Source organism: Chlamydotis macqueenii, chromosome 3 (assembly GCF_036417535.1).
Source record: "Chlamydotis macqueenii isolate bChlMac1 chromosome 3, bChlMac1.mat, whole genome shotgun sequence".
In the NCBI taxonomy this organism is placed as follows: domain Eukaryota; kingdom Metazoa; phylum Chordata; class Aves; order Otidiformes; family Otididae; genus Chlamydotis; species Chlamydotis macqueenii.
The window spans coordinates 45,215,258-45,233,343 of record NC_141558.1 but is presented as its reverse complement, the minus strand read 5'-3'; the positions used below and the strand labels follow the sequence as shown (position 1 = coordinate 45,233,343).

Genomic DNA, 18,086 nt, shown 5'->3' with positions numbered 1-18,086 from the left:
GTGGCTGGGGGAGCCCGGGGCAGGTGAGGGGGGGAGGCGGGAGTGCAGCACCGGCACCCTCTGGGCCAGGAAGGAGAAAATAAACCGTCGGGCAGGAGAAAGGAGAATCGGAGCTGAGCAAGATGTCTGTGAAGACGTAGGCGAGGGCAAGAGACACTTCCTAAAGTTTGTAATTTCTTCAGAGTTCGTTTCCAGTCTCGTATCCTTGCCGAACCTCTCACCCCTCACCAGGACGTTTCGTCGGAGTTCAGACATTGAATGTACCAGGCTCCTTCGGACGTACAGAAGGCAAAACAAATGTGCCTAGGGGTAATTGTTACTGGGAGGAGGAGGGTTTTTTTGTTTTTTTTTCCCCATTGAGGAAAAAGGGAGATTTTTTTTTTTTCCCTTGAAAGCGGGGGAATTTTTTCCCCTTGGTTCTTTTTATTTAGTTTGTGTTTTCTCTTGCTGCTCCACGGAACAGTAAGATAGCTTGACTTCTGATCATTAGCAAGCGTATATTCAATAAGATAAGGGCTAAAAGGTACTGACCTTTGACTCCACTGGAAAAAAATGGATATAAATCATCTCGTTACGTTTATGCCAAAAACAATAAAAATGGAAGGAGTGCGTGGTCAAGAGAAGTGCCCCCTAAAGCAGCGCTTGAAAAAATCCACTGATGTATCGCCAAAAATTGTTTAAAAGAGTTACCAAAAATAACTAGCAATCATGCTGGTGGCTGAGTACTCTAATTTTGCAATGTTTCTGTAATTAAATTTTTATGAGATGCATTCGGAACCGCTTACATCTGAGAGCTGGTATCCAAGGGGCTGTTAACTGTTTCCTGCGTTTTGTTAGAGAACGGGCTTTCTGGTTGTCCTGCTCCCTTGAACATCCCAAAAATACCAGCGAAAGAGCGGGAACGAAGTACCTAGAGCATGGCTTGAATCTTGGAGGTTAGGATCTAGATCAGTTAAAACGGATTAATTGCTGCTGAATGGTCTCAAGGAGCATTTGCCGTGTGTATTTATGTCAGTAAAGCCTCGATTAGGACACGGGTGGAAATCCACATCACACTCCAATTCATCGGAGTACCCGAGTGCGTGTGAATGTGCTGGAAAATAAACTTCCTATAGGGAAGCGACCCAGTAGGGTTTGTGGGTTTTGTTTTGTTTTTTTTTCCCCTACTTCGACTTGTATGGTTCTCCCCCCCACCGCTTTCTCCACACACACGCAGCAATATACCCTGCATGCTGTGCCTGGCCACGTAAGTTTTCCAAGTACGTGTAGTTGGAAACCTGTCTGCGAAACGCTCTGCTTTCACCCAGCCTTCCTTCAGATATTCTTGTTTTATTACAGGTCCTTCTAAATCCAATGGCGCTGCAGTACCTGTTTATTCAATTCTGCACTATTTTCTGCTTTCCAGACTATTCTCACCGGAGAATAAACGTCTCTGAGCTGAGCTCGCCCAGGCAGCCGGAGAGTTTCCCGCGGTGCCGGCGCTGGGACCCGGCCGCCGAGCCGCCCCCTTCCCCGCTTCGGGGGGCGGCGGGAGCGGGCAAGGAGGCTTCCGTGCTCCCCCTCGGGGCTCGGCCCCTCGGCTCGCAGGTGTCGCTCCGGCGCCGGATGCGCTGGGGGGTGAGGGCGGTGCGGTCAGTTTATGGATCAGACATCCTCACGTACGAGCTCCCGGCTGGGGCGAGAACCGGGAATTTAGCTACCGAGGGATACCTGGAACCTGGTAGCTCTGATCTGCCCTGTCAGAAATCGGAGAAAAACAAAGCTAACGCCGCTGAAACGGCCAAATCGTCCCGTCGTTTGCCCCTTGAAATCTTCTGGGTAATGTCCCGAGCCTGCCGACCCCGCGGCCGGTCGGTCCGTAAAACTTTGTCCGTGCTTGGTACAGCTTGAAGAGCCGAGTAAATCCCCTTCCGTATGCCGGTCCTTTCACGCCTTGTACTTTCTCCACCGCACCATTTATGCCTTAAAAATCTGCGCGGGGAGGAACCCGCGTCCCGGTACACCAGGACAGCGGATCCCCGGTAAACTGCTGGTAAGGTGGACGCTCATGTTCCCCTGGTATAAATTAGCAGAAGTGTGTCCTACTGATTTATTTATTTATTTTTTTCCGAACCGAGGGTGTTATAAAAGACATTCTCTGCAGCTCGTGTTGACAAATAACTCGTGAGCTACCTGACAGTGTTAATCCAGTTGTTGCCCAGATGTCTAAATACCCTCCAAGAGACGTCAGTGCTGTTTAGCAAGAGAATTACCTCAAATGAAAACCAGAAGGAAGATTTTTTTTTTTTCCTTCTGCCCCAAAGCCACTTTACACCTGATGGCAGTAACACACAGGGAAGATTTTTGAAAATTCGGTATCACCTTTCTCCATCGCAGCGATCGCTTTACAACGTGACGGGAGGTGGGAGGGGGTGCTTTTTTTTTTCTTTCCCTTTTCTTTCTTTTTAATTTTCTTCCTTTATTTTTTCTTTTTTTTCATCTCTTTTCTTTCTTTCTTGCCTTCGTGTTTGTTTAACAACGGGTCTCTTCGGTAAACAAGACGATCGAAAGAACATTTTGAGACTACGTGGATCCATTTCTCTGCTGCTTGTAGGCGCCTGGGCACCCAGAGGGTTTTTTGGGCGCCTCTCTTCCCACCCTTCTTTTATCCAAATGAACACCGGGAAAGATTTTAACCGGAGGGAGATTTAAGGTGATGAGCAGCGAAGCCTGAGCTTCGAGCTACAGCCGTCCGCAGAGCGAGAGGGATGGGGTGCCTCAAAGGTTGGGGTTTTGGGTTTTGTTTTTTTTTTTTTGGTTGATTTTGTTCTTCTTTCGAAAACTGAGACCATTTCTTCTTCCTCGAAATATTCCGACGGCTGCATTACCGGTGCAATCCCATTTTAAATGACTATTTTAGCCGAAACCGACTGGTTTGACAATTATTTCATGTCTTTGAGCATCCTTTAGGGGTTTTGGGAAGACCCCACAAGCCTTCTCCCCCCCTCCAGGGGCTCTCCTGTTGCTCTTTTTTGGCCCGTTTGTGGGATTTGGGATTTTTTTTTTTTTCCAGCAGTTATCGAGAAGATTTGTTAACACCTTTCTCCATCCTCCTCCCCCCCCCCAGCGACTCTGTTAAAAACAAACAAACAAACAAACAAAAACCAAATAAACAAAAATAAACCCCAAGAGAAGCGGAGCGGGCAGGTAGATGAGGGGAGAGGGGGGGTGGACTCCACGCGGGGACGCGATCCCCTGCGCGCGTCCCCGCGCGACGCCCACCCCACCCGTGAGGGCGGGCGTGAGGAGAGAAGGGAGGGGGGTGTGCCCAATGAGCCGTGACGTCACTACGCCCTCCACCAATGAGAGGCCGGGCCGGGGCAGCAGCGACCAATGGGAGGCGAGGTGGGTCCGTGAGTGGCATTAAGGGCGGGTCCGGCCGGCAGGCGCGGGGGGGGGCTGGGGGGGGCTGGAAGAGAAATGAAGTTGTGCTAAAAGGCTTTTTAGCCATCAAGAAGTTATTAGGCATTTCTCAGCCGCAAATTAGGGATTCTTCATTAATACCAACCTCGCCCCCCACCCCACCCTACACCCCCCACCCGCCCCCCCCCCCCTCCGTTATGTGCGAGTGCGAAGCCTGGGAGCCGATAAAGGGACCGGGGAGGCGGCAATGTCTGTCCGCCCATCGGTGTGAGGAGCAGTGACAGGCGCAAACTTTTCTTTTCCTCCACCCCCCCTCACCTTCCCCCCCTCCTCCCTTGCCATTAATGAACCAATTAAAGAGTTGGGCTCCTCACCCCGGGAGAGCTCTCTGCAGGCTGCCGGGCTCGGGGACTCAAGGTAGGTAAAAAAAAAAAAAAAAAAAAAAAAAAAAAATCACAAGCTGCCAGCCTCAGCGAGGAGCCGCAGTGATGCAGGGGACGAGGCTGTGGGTCGCTTCCCCCCGGTGGAAAAAGAGGAGAAGAAAAAAAAATTGGTTGGAAAAAATGTGATGTTTGGGTTGGATTCCGGCTCGGGGTTTGGGCAGAGTGGAACCTGCCTAACCTGGCTGGGTTAGACACCCCACTCCCGACCCCAGCCTGGGAGTGAGGGGAGCACCTGAGACAAGAGGAAAATTAAAAAAAAAACAAAAAGAAAGAAAAGAAAAAAAAAAACAAAACAGAAAAATTGCGGGGTTGGAAGTGCTGACCCCGCTGCGCGGTGCTGGCCCAGGGGAGAGCGGAGGGGCACCGACCCCGACCGGTAACTGAGCCGGGGGTTTCTGCCTTGGTTTCGTTCGGCTCACGCCGCGCACACCTGGGCTGGGGTGTGCGAGGGCTGCGGGAGGAGAGTGCGGGGCAGGCTTCTCTGCGGGCGCGCTGGGTGGGAAAAGATACCTTGGGATTTTTTTTCTTTTTTTTTTTTTCTTTTCTTTTTTTTTTTTTTCTTTTTTTCTTTCCCCTCTGGTGGGAGAAAATACTCCACCCGCTGGAGCCCGTTCGTTGATTCTTCTCGCCGGCGGCTCCGCCGGGGCGGTGCGCGGCGGCTCTCTCACCCCACGGCTGCTGTTGTCTCCACAGAGGCTCCCGGGAAGGCTCCCAGCGCCCGGGCGTTACGGGCCTCGGATTGACAGCGGATGACGGGAAGAAACGGGATTATTATGACTCTCTTCCGAGGAGCTATGCTGCCCGCCACGAGTAGGAAAAAAGGCCAGAAGTACCTCGTCTGGTTGCTGTGTGCTGCCGCAAGCTTCTAGCTTTTTCTAATTTTATTTTTCCTGCAGTTGCTTGGAGTGTCTGAGCTGCACTGGATAAATGCCTTTCCCATCCGATTGACTCTGCTTTTCACTGATTTTTTTTTTTTAATTTTTTTTAAGAACACCTCTCTGGTCTTCGATACTTGTTTGCATTTTTACGCCACTGAACGGTTTCTCAGAGTAATGGCCGCGCTCAGAATCCCTGCTTGATGCTCCGCAGAGATGAATGGCAGCTGAAAGTTTCCCTTCCACATTTGGATGAATCTCTGGAGTTTGAATTGTAGGAAGGAAGGGGGGAACGAAACACGATGAAAGAGAAGTCCAAAAATGCTGCCCGGACTAGACGGGAGAAAGAAAACAGTGAATTTTATGAACTGGCTAAATTACTACCCCTGCCCTCCGCTATCACCTCTCAGCTGGACAAAGCGTCCATAATCAGACTCACTACCAGCTACTTAAAAATGAGAGTGGTTTTTCCAGAAGGTAGGTGGGAATGCTTATTACTTGCCTCTATTTCCATTCCGATCCAGGTGTCGCTTTCACTCGAAAAAAAAAAAAAATTAACAATCGCGTGGGGTGGTGTGTTCGGAGGCAGGGTGCTCTCCGCTGTCACTTTTTTTTCTCTGCCGTAAATACTTTTCGCTCTGTTCCCGTGTCAGGTTTGGTTGAGGACTTAGGGTGCTTTTGTCAACACTTGAAGGCACTGAGCTCCACTGCCTGCTCTGCTAAAGCAAACACGGGTTTTCGTTCCCCACCCCCCCCCCCCCCCCCCCCCCGCGCCGGCGTCCCAGTAAGATGTGCATCCCTCGCCACGCACGTGCATGGCGAAAGAGGGGACGATTCACCCCTTTTTATAGCCATACTATGGGGGGGAGTTAATATATGGATGGTAAATATTTACATAAGTCTATGCAAAGTCCTAAAGCCTTGGTTCGTGTGTCGAGCAAAGGTGCGGTTTGCAGGTAGAGCACACCCGTGCTCACGCGCGAACACGCAGCCTGAAACGAAACAAACCAATGGCCCCGACGGGCATCGTGAGTGCCGCCTGTCTCGCTCTGGGCATCACCAGGGCACTTCGAAGGTGTGAATCCACCTCGGAACTTTTTCACGCGAGTTTTCTTACCTGGCCTTATTCACCACCCCACCCCCTCGCCCCCCCCCAACCCCCCCCCCCCCCCCCCCATTCCCTTACACCCAAGGCCGCATCCAAGACTGGGCCGGATTGCCCTGGGCGGGCGGGAGACGCTGAGCTCCGCCGTGACTTCCAGGGGAGCAGCGAGGGTCCCGCCTGCCCAGCAAAAGCGGGCTTAAGCGTCCTGAAGTACGGCTTGCTTTTAAGCAGAATTAGAGTTTAAAGCCACTGTCTCGGGGCTCCTGGACCAGCTGCCAAGAAAAACAAACAGCACAGAAAGTTAAGAGAGTCGGAATAAAGTTCTCCTGTCTTAGCACTCGATTGCTTTTATAGGATACAGGGTGAAAAAAAAAAATCAAAAATAGTTCACGAATCTTTTATTTAGATCAACTCAATTGAGAGATGGTCTGCATGAAGGAAAAGCTATTAAGAGCTTTTTTTTTTTCCCTGACCTAATAACAAAATTCGCCGCATCTTTTATAGAAAAGCGTGTGCACGTAAGAAACAATGTGATATGGATCTGTCCCTCTGTGGTTTCTGTAGCTGTAACTCGGGTCGGTCGGTCTGTCTCTTATGTTTTACAAATCAAGAGTGGGTGTACGGCCTGGTTTTGTTTCGGTATGGTTTCGAGTGGGTTTGTTTGTTTTAATCTAAGTCTGTGAACTACTGGTCGTAATTCTACTTTTTAAAAGTAAATAGGCAATGGGGTAGTCCTTGGGACTGGGGAAAGTACCCCACCCCCCCCAGGTTACGTGTGAACCCTTATACCTAAAGTCCACAGCAGTGATTTCCAATGTAGCGCATTTTGCAAGAGTTTCTTTAAACAATGTGCCCTGTCTCCCGGTCACTTAGAGCCAAACAAGGGACAGACGAGAGCCGTAACGCCTGAAACCTTTAAAAAAAAAAATAATAATAGTGCTTAAGGCCTTCACCAAGCCACTTTCCTCTCCTACGTGTTCTGCCACCTCGAAGATCATTATGCGGGGCAGCGCTCTGCTTCAAAGGAGACCAAGCTGTCCTTTATGCTGTCAGCGCATACTTTATAAAAAAAAAAAAAAAAAAAAAAGAAAAACAAAACCCAAAAACCCAACAAAAAAAAAAACCCCACCGACGCTATTGCAAACGCTGATGCCCGTGATGTTCCTAAAAGGATTATTAGCAATGATTTGTCAACTCCTGCGGTCTCAGTAGGCTACCTTCCTGCGTGATTTCGAGCCTGTCTCGTCAATTACTGGTGCCCGTGTAGCGGGTTGTTTGATCAGAAGAAGCATATGGTGCTGCTTGTAGGCTGTGAGTAATCACGGGAAGAGAAGAATAGCGGAGCCCCGGCCCTCGGCGGCCACGCAGGATGTTTGAATGCCCTGGGGAACCGGGTGGCCAAGTGCGCCGGGGCCGGCCGCGGCTGATGCTAATTTGGGCGCGGAGACGGAGTGGGGGAGCGGTTGAACGGGGGCTTTGGAGGCGGCAGAGCCTCATTAGAAGTGAGCGGCGAGTTTACAAAGGGAGGCGGGAGGGCTGGCGCAGAGAGGGCGGCAGACCCACGCGGGACCGCAGCGCGTCCCCACGCAGAACCACGAGTGGAAGGGGAGGGGGGTTGTCACAGAAGGCTGGGCACGAAGGCCGCGGCGTGGGGCGGGGTGGTTTCTCGGAGGCCCCACGCGGTTTCCCCCAGCCTCCCGCGTCCTTCCGAGGAGGCGGGGAGCACACCCCAGGCCAGCACCGCAGCTCGCCGGTGCCGCGATTTAATCACGAGTGACTCGCCCACGAGCTGCCTGCCGGCGCCGCCGCTGTGTTCGCCCTTGCGGCAGCCGAGACCGGAGCCAGGGGAATTTTCCTCGGGAGCTCGGGGGGCGGCGTGGGGGGGGGGGGCGGGTGGCGCTCCAGGGAAGAGGTAGGAGCGGAGTGGGGCGCTGGAGGTGCCGGTGCGTGCTTGTGTGGAATTGGGAGGGAGGGGGCGAGGAAGAAGGGGGCGATCCAGGCCTCCCGGTGCCCCCAGCCAGAAAAAGAAGCCGTAGCTTCTCTGGGAAGGGAGGGCAGGTAGCGGCAGCTGGACAAATGACGCACCCAGAGGAAAACCCTTCCTGAAAGAAGGAGGCAGGGTAGGGATGCTGGGTGGGTTAAATGGGGAAGGGAGGGCCCGTTTGTTTGTTTTTCCCTGGGGAGGAAAGCGATACAAGCACCGGGGAGTTGCCCAAAGGGCTGCAGATGGGCAGCAGGAGGCTCGGGAGCGGGGCAGAGGGTCCGGTCACACGGATCTCTCAGAAGTCGGGAGGGAGAAGCGCTGCCAGCCTAACTCCCAGCGCCAGTACCAGAGCGAATTCCCATCTGCCCGGAGAGGGCCTGCACATGGGGCTGGTTGTAAATAATCACGTATGGAAAGATATGCGCCCCCCTCCACCAAAGCCGCGCACACGCGGGGCTGGGCACAGGCGGAAAGAATCGGTGCGCATTTGTCTGCATGATTTTACCTCTAAAAGGTTCCCAGAGAGGGAGAGAGAAGGTGGGTAGATCTCGGGTTCGTTTTGGGGAAAAAAAAAAAAAAAAAAAAAAGAGAGAGAGAGTTTCCTGGGAGTAAAACGCCGGGACAGCCACACACAGAATAATCACGGTGCAGCTGCCGTCTCCCCCTCCAAGAAATCCAAACACAGCTCGGTGGCACCGAATGAGCTTGGTAAAGCGAGCAGAGATTTTCCAACGAACTCCCTCTCACAATGGCTGTGTAATTCTCTCAGGCGATTAAAACGCCGGAGTTGTTCCCTCTACCCCTGATTTCGCTTTCCTAGGGCTCCAGCAGACGAAAGCTGTCAAGGTCGAAAAGCGTTCAGTGACTTAGGCAGTTTGCATCATTTCGGTGCAAAAAACCTCTTCTGCCTCAGGAGTAGAGAGCCTACGAGACACATAAGAGTTTTCGGTGATCAGACAGCTTTTGGAAAGGCTGAACATCTGCTAAATCCCCGAGGACCATACAGAAGATTTATTTTGTTTTTAAGCAGAACTTCCTAATAAATTCACCCGTGAGTTAACGTTCATTAAAAAAAAAAATTAAAAAATCCAATTTAAGATTAAACAGTTATTGGCAAGTAGCATAGCCTCAAAGATTTCTGAAAAAACCTCCGGTATGTCGAAGGACCAAAAGAATTTTTCCTCAAAAAGATCCAGTGGCTGTAACTAGCGGGGTAATTATTCACCGAGCCTCACAAGAATCCAAAAGTGAAGGGAAGGGAAAAAAAACCCAAACAAAAAGCCCAAGTGGCGCAATAAAGAGGGGTGGTTTTGGTTGGTTTTTGTTTTTTCTTTTATTTAGTTTGGAATATTTTAGGGGTCCTAAAATATTTCCCAGAGAGGGAAAAGGAGGGTTTGTCATCTCTGTCCCACTGGCGATCGCGTCGGCGAGGAGAGGCGTTTGATTTTCGAGACAAAAGCAGAGGCTCCGTTTACATAAACTTTCGCCGAATCAGGGTGGTTAACATTTCAATATCGAAACCCTTAATCTTGTTTTATTTTAAAGGGGGAAGAGATCAGCAGGGGACAAAAAAAAAATCAGTTTCCCACGTGGATAGGTGATTTAATGCTGTTTTTCTTACTGCTAAGGGAAATGATTGAGCATTAGGTTTCAGTGTTTATTTTCTTACAGAAGTTTTTCTCATTTAAGCTGCAGTTTACTCTCCACGCTGCCTCTCTGTTTAATTCCAATTTTGGTGTGAACTTAAAACGTGAAGTACAGAGGTAAATTACTAGCATGATGGACGAAAAAGGAGATTTACGTGTTCGGAAGAATACTAAGTGAAATGAGTGGATAAAACCGTATTTTCTTTAGAAACAACCTCCTCCTCCTTAGCGACATACGACCGGTTTAATGTTGAAGGATATTTTTCAGCTTGCATGCCAACAGCGTGTGTTCGCAAGTGCATTGGGGCAAACTCTTTCCAATTTCTTGAAATTAGCACTATTTGAATTGCGTCTTCTCTAGAAGCAAATAAGTGGTTGGCGCTCGAAAATTTGCCCTTTTTTGTTTGTTTGTTTGTTTTTTGTTTTTTTTTTCCTCTCTCCAATTTGGGCATGGTTCCGTTTGTTTGCGTTTCAGAGCGCGATTCCGTTAGCCCGTGTGTGCCAAAATGCTGGTACTTTTTTCTAGAGTGAATCAGTCTCGGCATTATTTCCACTACCATTTTCTTAATAGTGTTGTTTGTTTAGCCAACAGGACTTTTCCTCCCTCTCACTATTATTTTTATAAAGAAAGCGGGATGCTAACTTATCTCTCCTTCAAATGAACACATGTGATTTACCGAGATAATAAATCTTTACAAAACCTTGCTAATGGCATCCGCAGGCAGTTGGAAATGAGCAGCTTTTTTTTTTTTTTTTTTTTTTTTTTTTAACATGGCTTATTCCATTTCATCTGAACCCTCCGACGGCGACCCGCTCCTTCACAGAAGCCTCATTTGGCCGAGATTTTGAGTTATCATTAACCACCGCCTGTTAAATTAACTGAGAAATCAGCCTTGACGGGCGTTAGGCGACGGCAAAACGGAGCGCTGGCGGGAGAGTATTTAATTAAACGGTTAATCCAATCAAGCTAATTCCTCGATACGACATCCAGTTGCCTTTTCCTTCGCGATGACTAGGACGTCCAGCTTCTCTCCCTGCGCCTCGAGGGTGCTGTTACTTTTTTTTTTTTTTTTTTTTCCCCCCGGGAAAGGAGGGAAAATCACCGCCTCGAAGACGGGGTCCAAGCTATCCTGCCTCACTCTCCCCAAACAACCGCCCCGTGCACCCCAGAGAAGCCGCGGGGCGGGGGGAGCGCGGGGGTGCATAAGGCAGCAGGGGTGCCGGCGAGGGGAGATAAGAGGGGGGCTGCTTTGCGAGGGGCAGGGGTGGTGAAATGCCCCTGCCCGCCGTAGAGCTTGACGAGCAGGTTGCACGAAGCCAGTGTGCGGGGACGGGAGAGGAGGGGAGAGGGACCCGCAGGGAAGGGTCGACCCCCGGGGCGGAGGGGGCCGGGGGTCCCGCATCCCTCCGCGGGGTCAGCATCCCCGGCGGGGGTGCCGCCTCTCCTCCATCTTTAACGGGCGGAGAGCGGCTGTTAAAAAGGGCAAAGCAAAGGCAGCGGAACAAAAGAGAGCGGAGGGGGCCCCCCGGGAGCGGGGCGGCCGGGGCCGCTGCCCGCAGCGGAAGGTTTAAGAAGCGCCTGGAAGAGAAACCCTGCTTAGACTCGGCTTAGGCGAGAGTCCCGGCTGCTGTCCCGGCGGGGCCCCTGCGCCTCTCCCTCTTCTCCTCAGCAACAGGAGAAAAACTACCTCTCTACGACCGCCGGGCCCCGTCTGCGCGGCAGCGTCTGCCCGGCGTGCGCGGCTTCCGTGGGCCTCGCACCCCTGCCCGCGCCCGTGGGCCTCGTCGGGCGGCGAGGCCAGGCAGGCCCCACGGGCAAGTCCCCAGGAGGGAGGGGTCCCCAGGGGCTCTCCCCTCCCCTCCAGAAGCGGATCTGGAGCCCAGGCTGGGCTCCCGACTCAGTGATTTTTAAAGGGAGCCGTCGAATCCCCCGCTCCGCTGTTGGTTTTGCTCCCGTGCATCCGGATGGAGCTGAGATTTCACGACGGAGAGTTCGTCGGGGAAATCGCGGCAACCGCTTTTAAAAACCGGCAAATGAACACAAAGCAGATAAGGGCTTGCATCTTCTGGCCACCCCACCTCCCACCCCGCCCCCCTTTGCCACTGCCGGAGAAAGGAGCGGGGCGAGGTGGGCTCTGCGCCGCAGATGCTGACAGAGGGACCGGTCACCCGGAGATCAACCAGGGCCAAGGGGCTGCCCGGGCCTCCTGGAGTCTCATTTTCCCCGGCGCCTGGCTTCTTCCTCCGTCTTTGCCCAGATCAAATTAGAAACTATTGAGAGATCTCTTCCCCGATCCGTGGGACAGAGGAGCGCCTTCCGACGGTACCGCCGTCGGGTAGGGATGATTTCCACCCAACTCCGCCGTTGGCTGCCGGCGTCAAGGCCGCCACCGGTCAAAGGACGAGGGGAAGGGCAGGACCAGCGCAGACGAGCTGGCCATGAGCCTGGCTTGGGGGGCAGGCTGTCAGTGGTGCCGGCCTGGGGCCGAGGGTGGGCACGGTGGGGAGGAGAAGGCGTGTCACACGGACTCGCCCGCGTAGCTGTCCCGCAAAACCGACTGAGATGCTTTTTGATGTGGAAAGAGCAGTGGGTTTTTTTCCATTGGGCAGTGCTGAGAGAAATGATGAGTCAGCACCTCGCTCCGGGCGGGACCCGCGCAGCGTCGGCGCAATCTCGGCGCACGCTGCTAGGTAACGAGTTCGCAAACTAAGTAAAAGCCTGGCTAAAATGTTGGGTTTGGGTTTTTTTTTGTTGTTTGTTTGTTTGTTTGTTTGTTTTTCTTTTTCCCCTTCCTCCCGACAGTGGACATTGTCTTGTGGCCCAAATTGTTTACCTTCTTAGTAAAAAAAAAAAAAAATCCTTGAGTGAAGGAGATTGTTAGGTAGGAGCCTATAATATATATTTTGTCAAGAGTATCAAATCCATTCCGAAAGAAAATTCGATACATTTATTTTTTGCTGCTTGAATAACACAGCTGGATGATGCCTTGAGCTTACGCTAGATGGTTGCTCATCATTCATTCGCCAAGAACTGGCCTAAATGGTGCCTGTGGGATTAGGTCAATTTTAGTGGATGTACTTCGCCTCATTTGGTTACTAATTGGTTTCTTGTTTTATAAATCGAAATCTCATTTTCAGGAAATTACAAAACCCATGCAGCCCGTCCATGGAGGTAATCCGTGGGTCGGGGGTATTTAAATGGAAATGCTTCTACAATGCATCAAGTATTAAGCAACAGTAAAACTTCGCCTCTATTTCCAAATGAAATGTGAGCCCGCCAGCTCCTCAGATCCATAATAGACACATCCCTTCTAAGGCTACTTATGTAAATATGATAAACCAGACCTTCGCAAGGGGAGGGGACGCAGGGAAGAAAGCAAATTTTATCTGCTAAGGTTAATGTGGCATATCTTGGAGATCTTCCAAAATAGATTATGTTTTGCTTTGTCTTCGGCCACTTTAGCTGGGAAAATCCTTTGCCTAAAAAACGATTTAGTTATCCTTCCCCTCACAAAGCTGCTTGTTTCTATTCCAAACCTATTATGCCGTCGGCTCTCCAAATTACAAGAGAATCTTTAGATCTTGTTTCCAAGCGTAATCCTGAAGCAAAAGGGAGAGCTGATTTCCTTGTTTTGTTTTAAATAGACAATCAAAGGATTTGCAGTTTTCTGCGGTAGGTCAAGTGCAAGAAATCACAGTTTGCCCCCTCGATAAAAGGAAATTGAATGTTAAAGCGAATAGACGTGGGAGGGGGGGAATAAAAGGGAATATTAATTGAGAGGTTTTCTCGTGTAATCTTTAAAAACAGTATTTGAGGGGCATCAGGAGAGCCAGTCGATTTGGGAGAGGCTGGGCTTGGCAACGAAGAGGCGTAGTCTCCGGCTTGAAAGTGCTGAAACGTCTGGGAAATGCACAAAGAACCGCCTCATATGACGGCACTTCCAAAAGCCGGCTCAGGTAGAGGAGTGAAAATGTTTAATTATAAACCATGGGCAGACACAGCCTAGCAGAGACGCTTTTTTTTTTTTTTGGGCGGGGGGGGTGGGTGCCCGAGGGCTGCTGTTTAACCCGCCGGGGCCGGGCTGCTTTCCCTTTGAGAAAAAAGAATAATTACAGCCGTAAACTTCGATTAATGAACAACTTAAAACCACAGGCGGGGAGCGCAAGTTCAGAGCCTGATACGGGAACCTGTCACTCAGATTTGCCTTCAGGTGGGGGTACGTCGCCGGGAGCCCCCCCTTCCCCCCACTTCCCCGCCCCGGCCGCCTCCGCTCTCACGGGCTTTGAGGAGCTCGGGGAAAAAAAAACCAAACCCAACAAAAACCAAACAAACCGATGGCGGGTTTTTTTCTCCCTTTCCAAGATTTGCCAGCTCTTTGCTGGTTTAGGGGGGCGGGGGTGACCCTTTGTCATGGCGGCTGGCTCCTCGGGGGAGGCGGAGGAGGGGGGCAGAGATGCCTGTGGAGCCACCCGCTCCGGAGGGCGCAGGGGGGAGCGAAGCCCAGGGACTCGGGGAAAAAAGTCACCGGGTGTCCCCCCTCCCCGCGTTAATTGGGGTGGAGGGATTAATAGGAAGGAGCCTGTTTCCGACTGGCACCCTGGTACACGCCGGGGCTGCGGGGTGGGGGGGGCAGGCCAGAGAGATGCCCCTGTCTCTGTGGGGCCGCGAAGTGAAGGAGGAAGGGGGGAAGTGGTGGAGACAAGTTGGCGTGAAAAGGTGGGCGAGGACGGGGAGGTTGAAGGGAGGGGAAGGCGGGGACGCGAGGGTCGCATCCCTCCGGCTGTGGGGAGTAGGGGACCGGGGGAGGGGTCCGCCGTGGGATGCCCCGTGCACACACGGCGCGGAAGAAATAATGAGCTTTGTTCAGACCGGCAAACACCTGGGGGAAGCCGGTCAACAGCTAGGGATGCCCGCGGCTGCCGGCTGTCGCCACCTCGCCTCTTTGCCTCGAAATAGCTGGAAAACGGGGTCTCGCCTTCTCCAAGCCCACCCTGCGGGAGGGAGGGGGACCTCGCCGGCTCGGCTCTCGCCTCCCCCGGGCCATCTGCACCCCGGCCATCAATCAGGATTCCTATATTTTTTTTCCCCTCCCTTTTACTTTATCTTAGTGTCCGTGCGTGTCAGGCTGAGCCTTACTTCATGGCATAAGCGTAAAAGGTTTTAACTGCCCCGTTCAAATTATTTCAGCACCAACGCTGAGAAAAACGCATCGCCCGTCCATAGTTTTACTCCGCTGGAGTTATTTCCACCCGGCTTTTATTCCTTCTCGCTTTGCATAAGAGAAAACAAGCGGCGTCGGAAATATTGGACAGGTCCGGAGAGGTTCATTTTTTGGAAGGGGCAGATCGTCCCTTCTGCGGGGAGACCCGTCCTGCCTGCCGGAGCAGCGGGGAGGGAGGGATGGATGGTGGGGAGGGAGGCGAATCCCGGAGACCGGGGGTCGTGGGGCAGAAGGGAGGAGGGTCCGCACCATCGGACGGGGACTTGCCTGAGGCCGCCCCACAGCGCCTCACCGCAGTCGTGAAACCGGTGGATTTTCGTGGGCTCGAGTGGGGATGACTGAAAAGGGAAAGGGTCTTAATTACCAGCCTCCCTGGTGAGAGGACGGTGGCCCCGAAGAGAGAAAAAAAAAAGAGGCCACAGACGGAACTGGAAAGGGATCTCTGGCGAGCAGGGGGGATCTAAGCCCATCCTTACACCCCCTCGCCCAAAGCTGAGTCACCCGGCCGATCGTGGCCGAGCTCTGCCTTCTGCAGGGGCAGGAATCACCCCCCGAGGTGTTTTCCTTGAAGTTCAAGAAGCTAATTCCCAGTAGCCGAAGGCAGCAGCAGAAAGCTCTTTTATCTGACACGCTGCTTCACTTAGGCCTTAGGGATGAACCTCACCCGTTAACTCAAAATAGGTATTTTGGTACTTTTCTCTCACAGGAGTTAGGTCTTCTAAAAAAAAATCCACAAAAGAGGCTTCTCTGTGCAACAAAATCACATCTAGTTTTCCAAAGATTGTGTATATACCTGGTTTAGAGTGAGGACAAGGAAAAAAGTTCCTCTCCAGCAAGCCAACACGAGTCAATCTTTCGTCTCCTCACCTCACTTTTGTTTTGTGTGTCTTAAACAAACAGGACTTGGAGAAGCCTGGGGCCACTCCAGTCGAACCAGCCCACTGGATAATGTTGGACGGGAACTGGGATCCCATCTTTTGCAGGTACTGGTCTGGAAACGACAGCCGTATAGTATTAATGATTAAAGAACTCATTCCTTCTTCTGAGCCTTTAATTGCCACCTTGACTAATTTTTAACTGTTCACATGTTTAATTAAAAAAAAAAAAAGCAGGGGACACACACACACACACTTCAGAAATAGGAACAGTGGCAGCTGAATGTCATACGTTGTAACGGGGCTGTGGTTTGGTCTCTCCGAGTCCTTTGCCCCAGCACTGGCCAACACTGGGTCTGCAGCGAGGGGTTCACAGTGTACCCAGTGTGTTTCCTGGGACCAGGGAGCAGGGGCACGACTTTTCCCCAAATCATTGACAAGGTGACAAGTCCTGGCAGTCCACTGAACCTCAGGGTGGCATGGAGAGAAGGAGAGGCTCTAGAGACAAGTTGGGGGAGGCTGTCCTTGGCTCAGCGGGCACAGAAACAAGCACAGACACAAACCAGGTAGGACACGTTTGAAAGCTCACTGCTCTCTGAAATATTACGGGGTATTAGCTGTTACTGTCACCACGCAATTTTGGTGGGGTTGTGTGGCCCTTTGGGAGCCTGTTCCATTCTCGGCACGCCCAGAAGTCCCATCTGTGTCTACTGAAATGTGCCTGATAAATCCTCTTTTCCCTTATTTACACTACAGAGAAGTTTAGATTCTCCTCCCTCATTTAAAGACTCCTTAGTAAAACCTGCAGTGACATTTGGAATGGGATAGAAGTGTTCAGGATTTCTGGGACTGATGTGTTAATCAGCAGGTACCCAGGAGCTCTTCTTAGATACTTCCTAGGTGCTTTGCATTACTGGGACATTCTGAGCCGGGTACCTCTGAGAAGTGGGTTGTACCTCAGGGGTCCAGGTTTGGAAGGATTCCTGTGCTGGACTTGCCTGTTTTCTTTGACCTTTTTGAACAATCACAGTCTGAATAGGGATGCCTGTTTGCTAATATAAGCCCAGGGGTCAGGTATTTCATAGATCTACCCGTCTTCATGGGTGGATCTGTCTGTCTGTCTTTTGACATATACACACCTCCCACTCCCCACCCCAAACCTTTCCTGCAGACGTTAGACGGTTTCATCTTCGTTGTGGCTCCGGATGGCAAGATCATGTACATCTCGGAGACTGCCTCAGTGCACCTGGGCTTGTCGCAGGTAGGCTGGGGGGGCTGCTAGCTCCCAGGCCTGCTCCCCCCTCCACCTGATATGGGGGATGCGAGCGGTGCTGGCTGTAAACCGCTTCCTCCTCCTCCTCCTCCTCATCTCTCACAGGTAGAGCTGACTGGCAACAGCATTTACGAGTACATACACCCTGCCGACCATGACGAGATGACAGCGGTGCTCACAGCCCACCAGCCCTACCACTCGCACTTCGTGCAGGGTAAGGTACACAGGGTCCTCCCGTTGGGCCCTGTGCGGCTGCCGAGGGGACCGCGCAGGGGTGGCTGAGCCCGTGACTCACCCCACCCTCTGCCTTTCCCTCCCTCTCCCAGAGTACGAGATTGAGCGGTCCTTTTTCCTGAGGATGAAGTGCGTCCTGGCCAAGAGGAACGCGGGCCTGACCTGCGGGGGCTACAAGGTGCGTGGCCACAGCCAGGACCCCCTCTATCTCCCCAACCTTCCTGCATCCCTGCTCCAGCAGCGCCAAGCACCCAGGGCGTGTGGTGAAGACGGGGACAGGAGTGGGGATGAGCCCTCTGCCCCCAGGGGCTGTCCCAGCCCGGTGCTGCTTCAAGTGGTTCAGAGCCAGGATTCCTCTCGGAGTTTCAGGTTCAAGAGCTCAAAACACAAAACCAAGCAATCGACCTCCCTGTGGCTTTTGGGTTTTTTTTTTTTGTTGTTGTTTTATTTCGCTTTTTAAACCGAACCTCGCACAACCACTGATGTTCCCCAGGCATCTGGGAAGCTGTCAGGTGACACAATGGGAGCCCTGGGTTAATTTCTTTCTTTATTGGGCAACTCGTCAGCTTTAGGGGCAGCTCTCCAAGTCAAGGGCTTTGCCCGGTCTTTCACACGGTTCTGCTCAGGGCTCCTCGGTGGGGACAGCCCCTGCTCTCCTACCTTCTCCCTGCTTTTGTCAGCCGCACAATGGCGGAGAGCAGTGGGTACCTACACCCAAGGCGATGTTGTGCCTCGACATACCGTAAAGCTAGAACATATGTTGAAACCACTCCAGGAAGAGTAAGAGCCACCCTAGAGAACAGAGAAGTAAGAGTGGAAGTACATAGCAGTCATCTGCAAGGATACCTTTAGGAGACGTACCTAAATCTTCGTCCAAAGACACATCGTGGCTACGGATTGCGCCTGCTCTATCTGTAATAGACGTATCTTACACAAGCGACATACGCACACATGTAAACTCTTTCTCTCACATGCATACACTCTTCATTACAAAGTTGTAACTGGCTTGGCACTTCCGCGTCTTTCC

At 52.0% G+C, this 18,086-nt stretch overlaps 1 protein-coding gene across 1 annotated transcript in view; it reads left to right on the top strand.

Moving 5' to 3' along the window:
* The first annotated feature begins 5,022 nt into the window (after positions 1 to 5,022).
* SIM1 (SIM bHLH transcription factor 1) overlaps positions 5,023 to 18,086 on the top strand; it is a 46,916-nt gene continuing 33,852 nt past the window's right edge. Inside the window, exons 1-5 of the mRNA XM_086744868.1 lie at positions 5,023 to 5,197; positions 15,578 to 15,660; positions 16,724 to 16,813; positions 16,931 to 17,039; positions 17,152 to 17,237. Coding sequence (XP_086600994.1) covers positions 5,023 to 5,197; positions 15,578 to 15,660; positions 16,724 to 16,813; positions 16,931 to 17,039; positions 17,152 to 17,237 — 543 coding nt within the window. The remainder of the gene's footprint in view (positions 5,198 to 15,577; positions 15,661 to 16,723; positions 16,814 to 16,930; positions 17,040 to 17,151; positions 17,238 to 18,086) is intronic.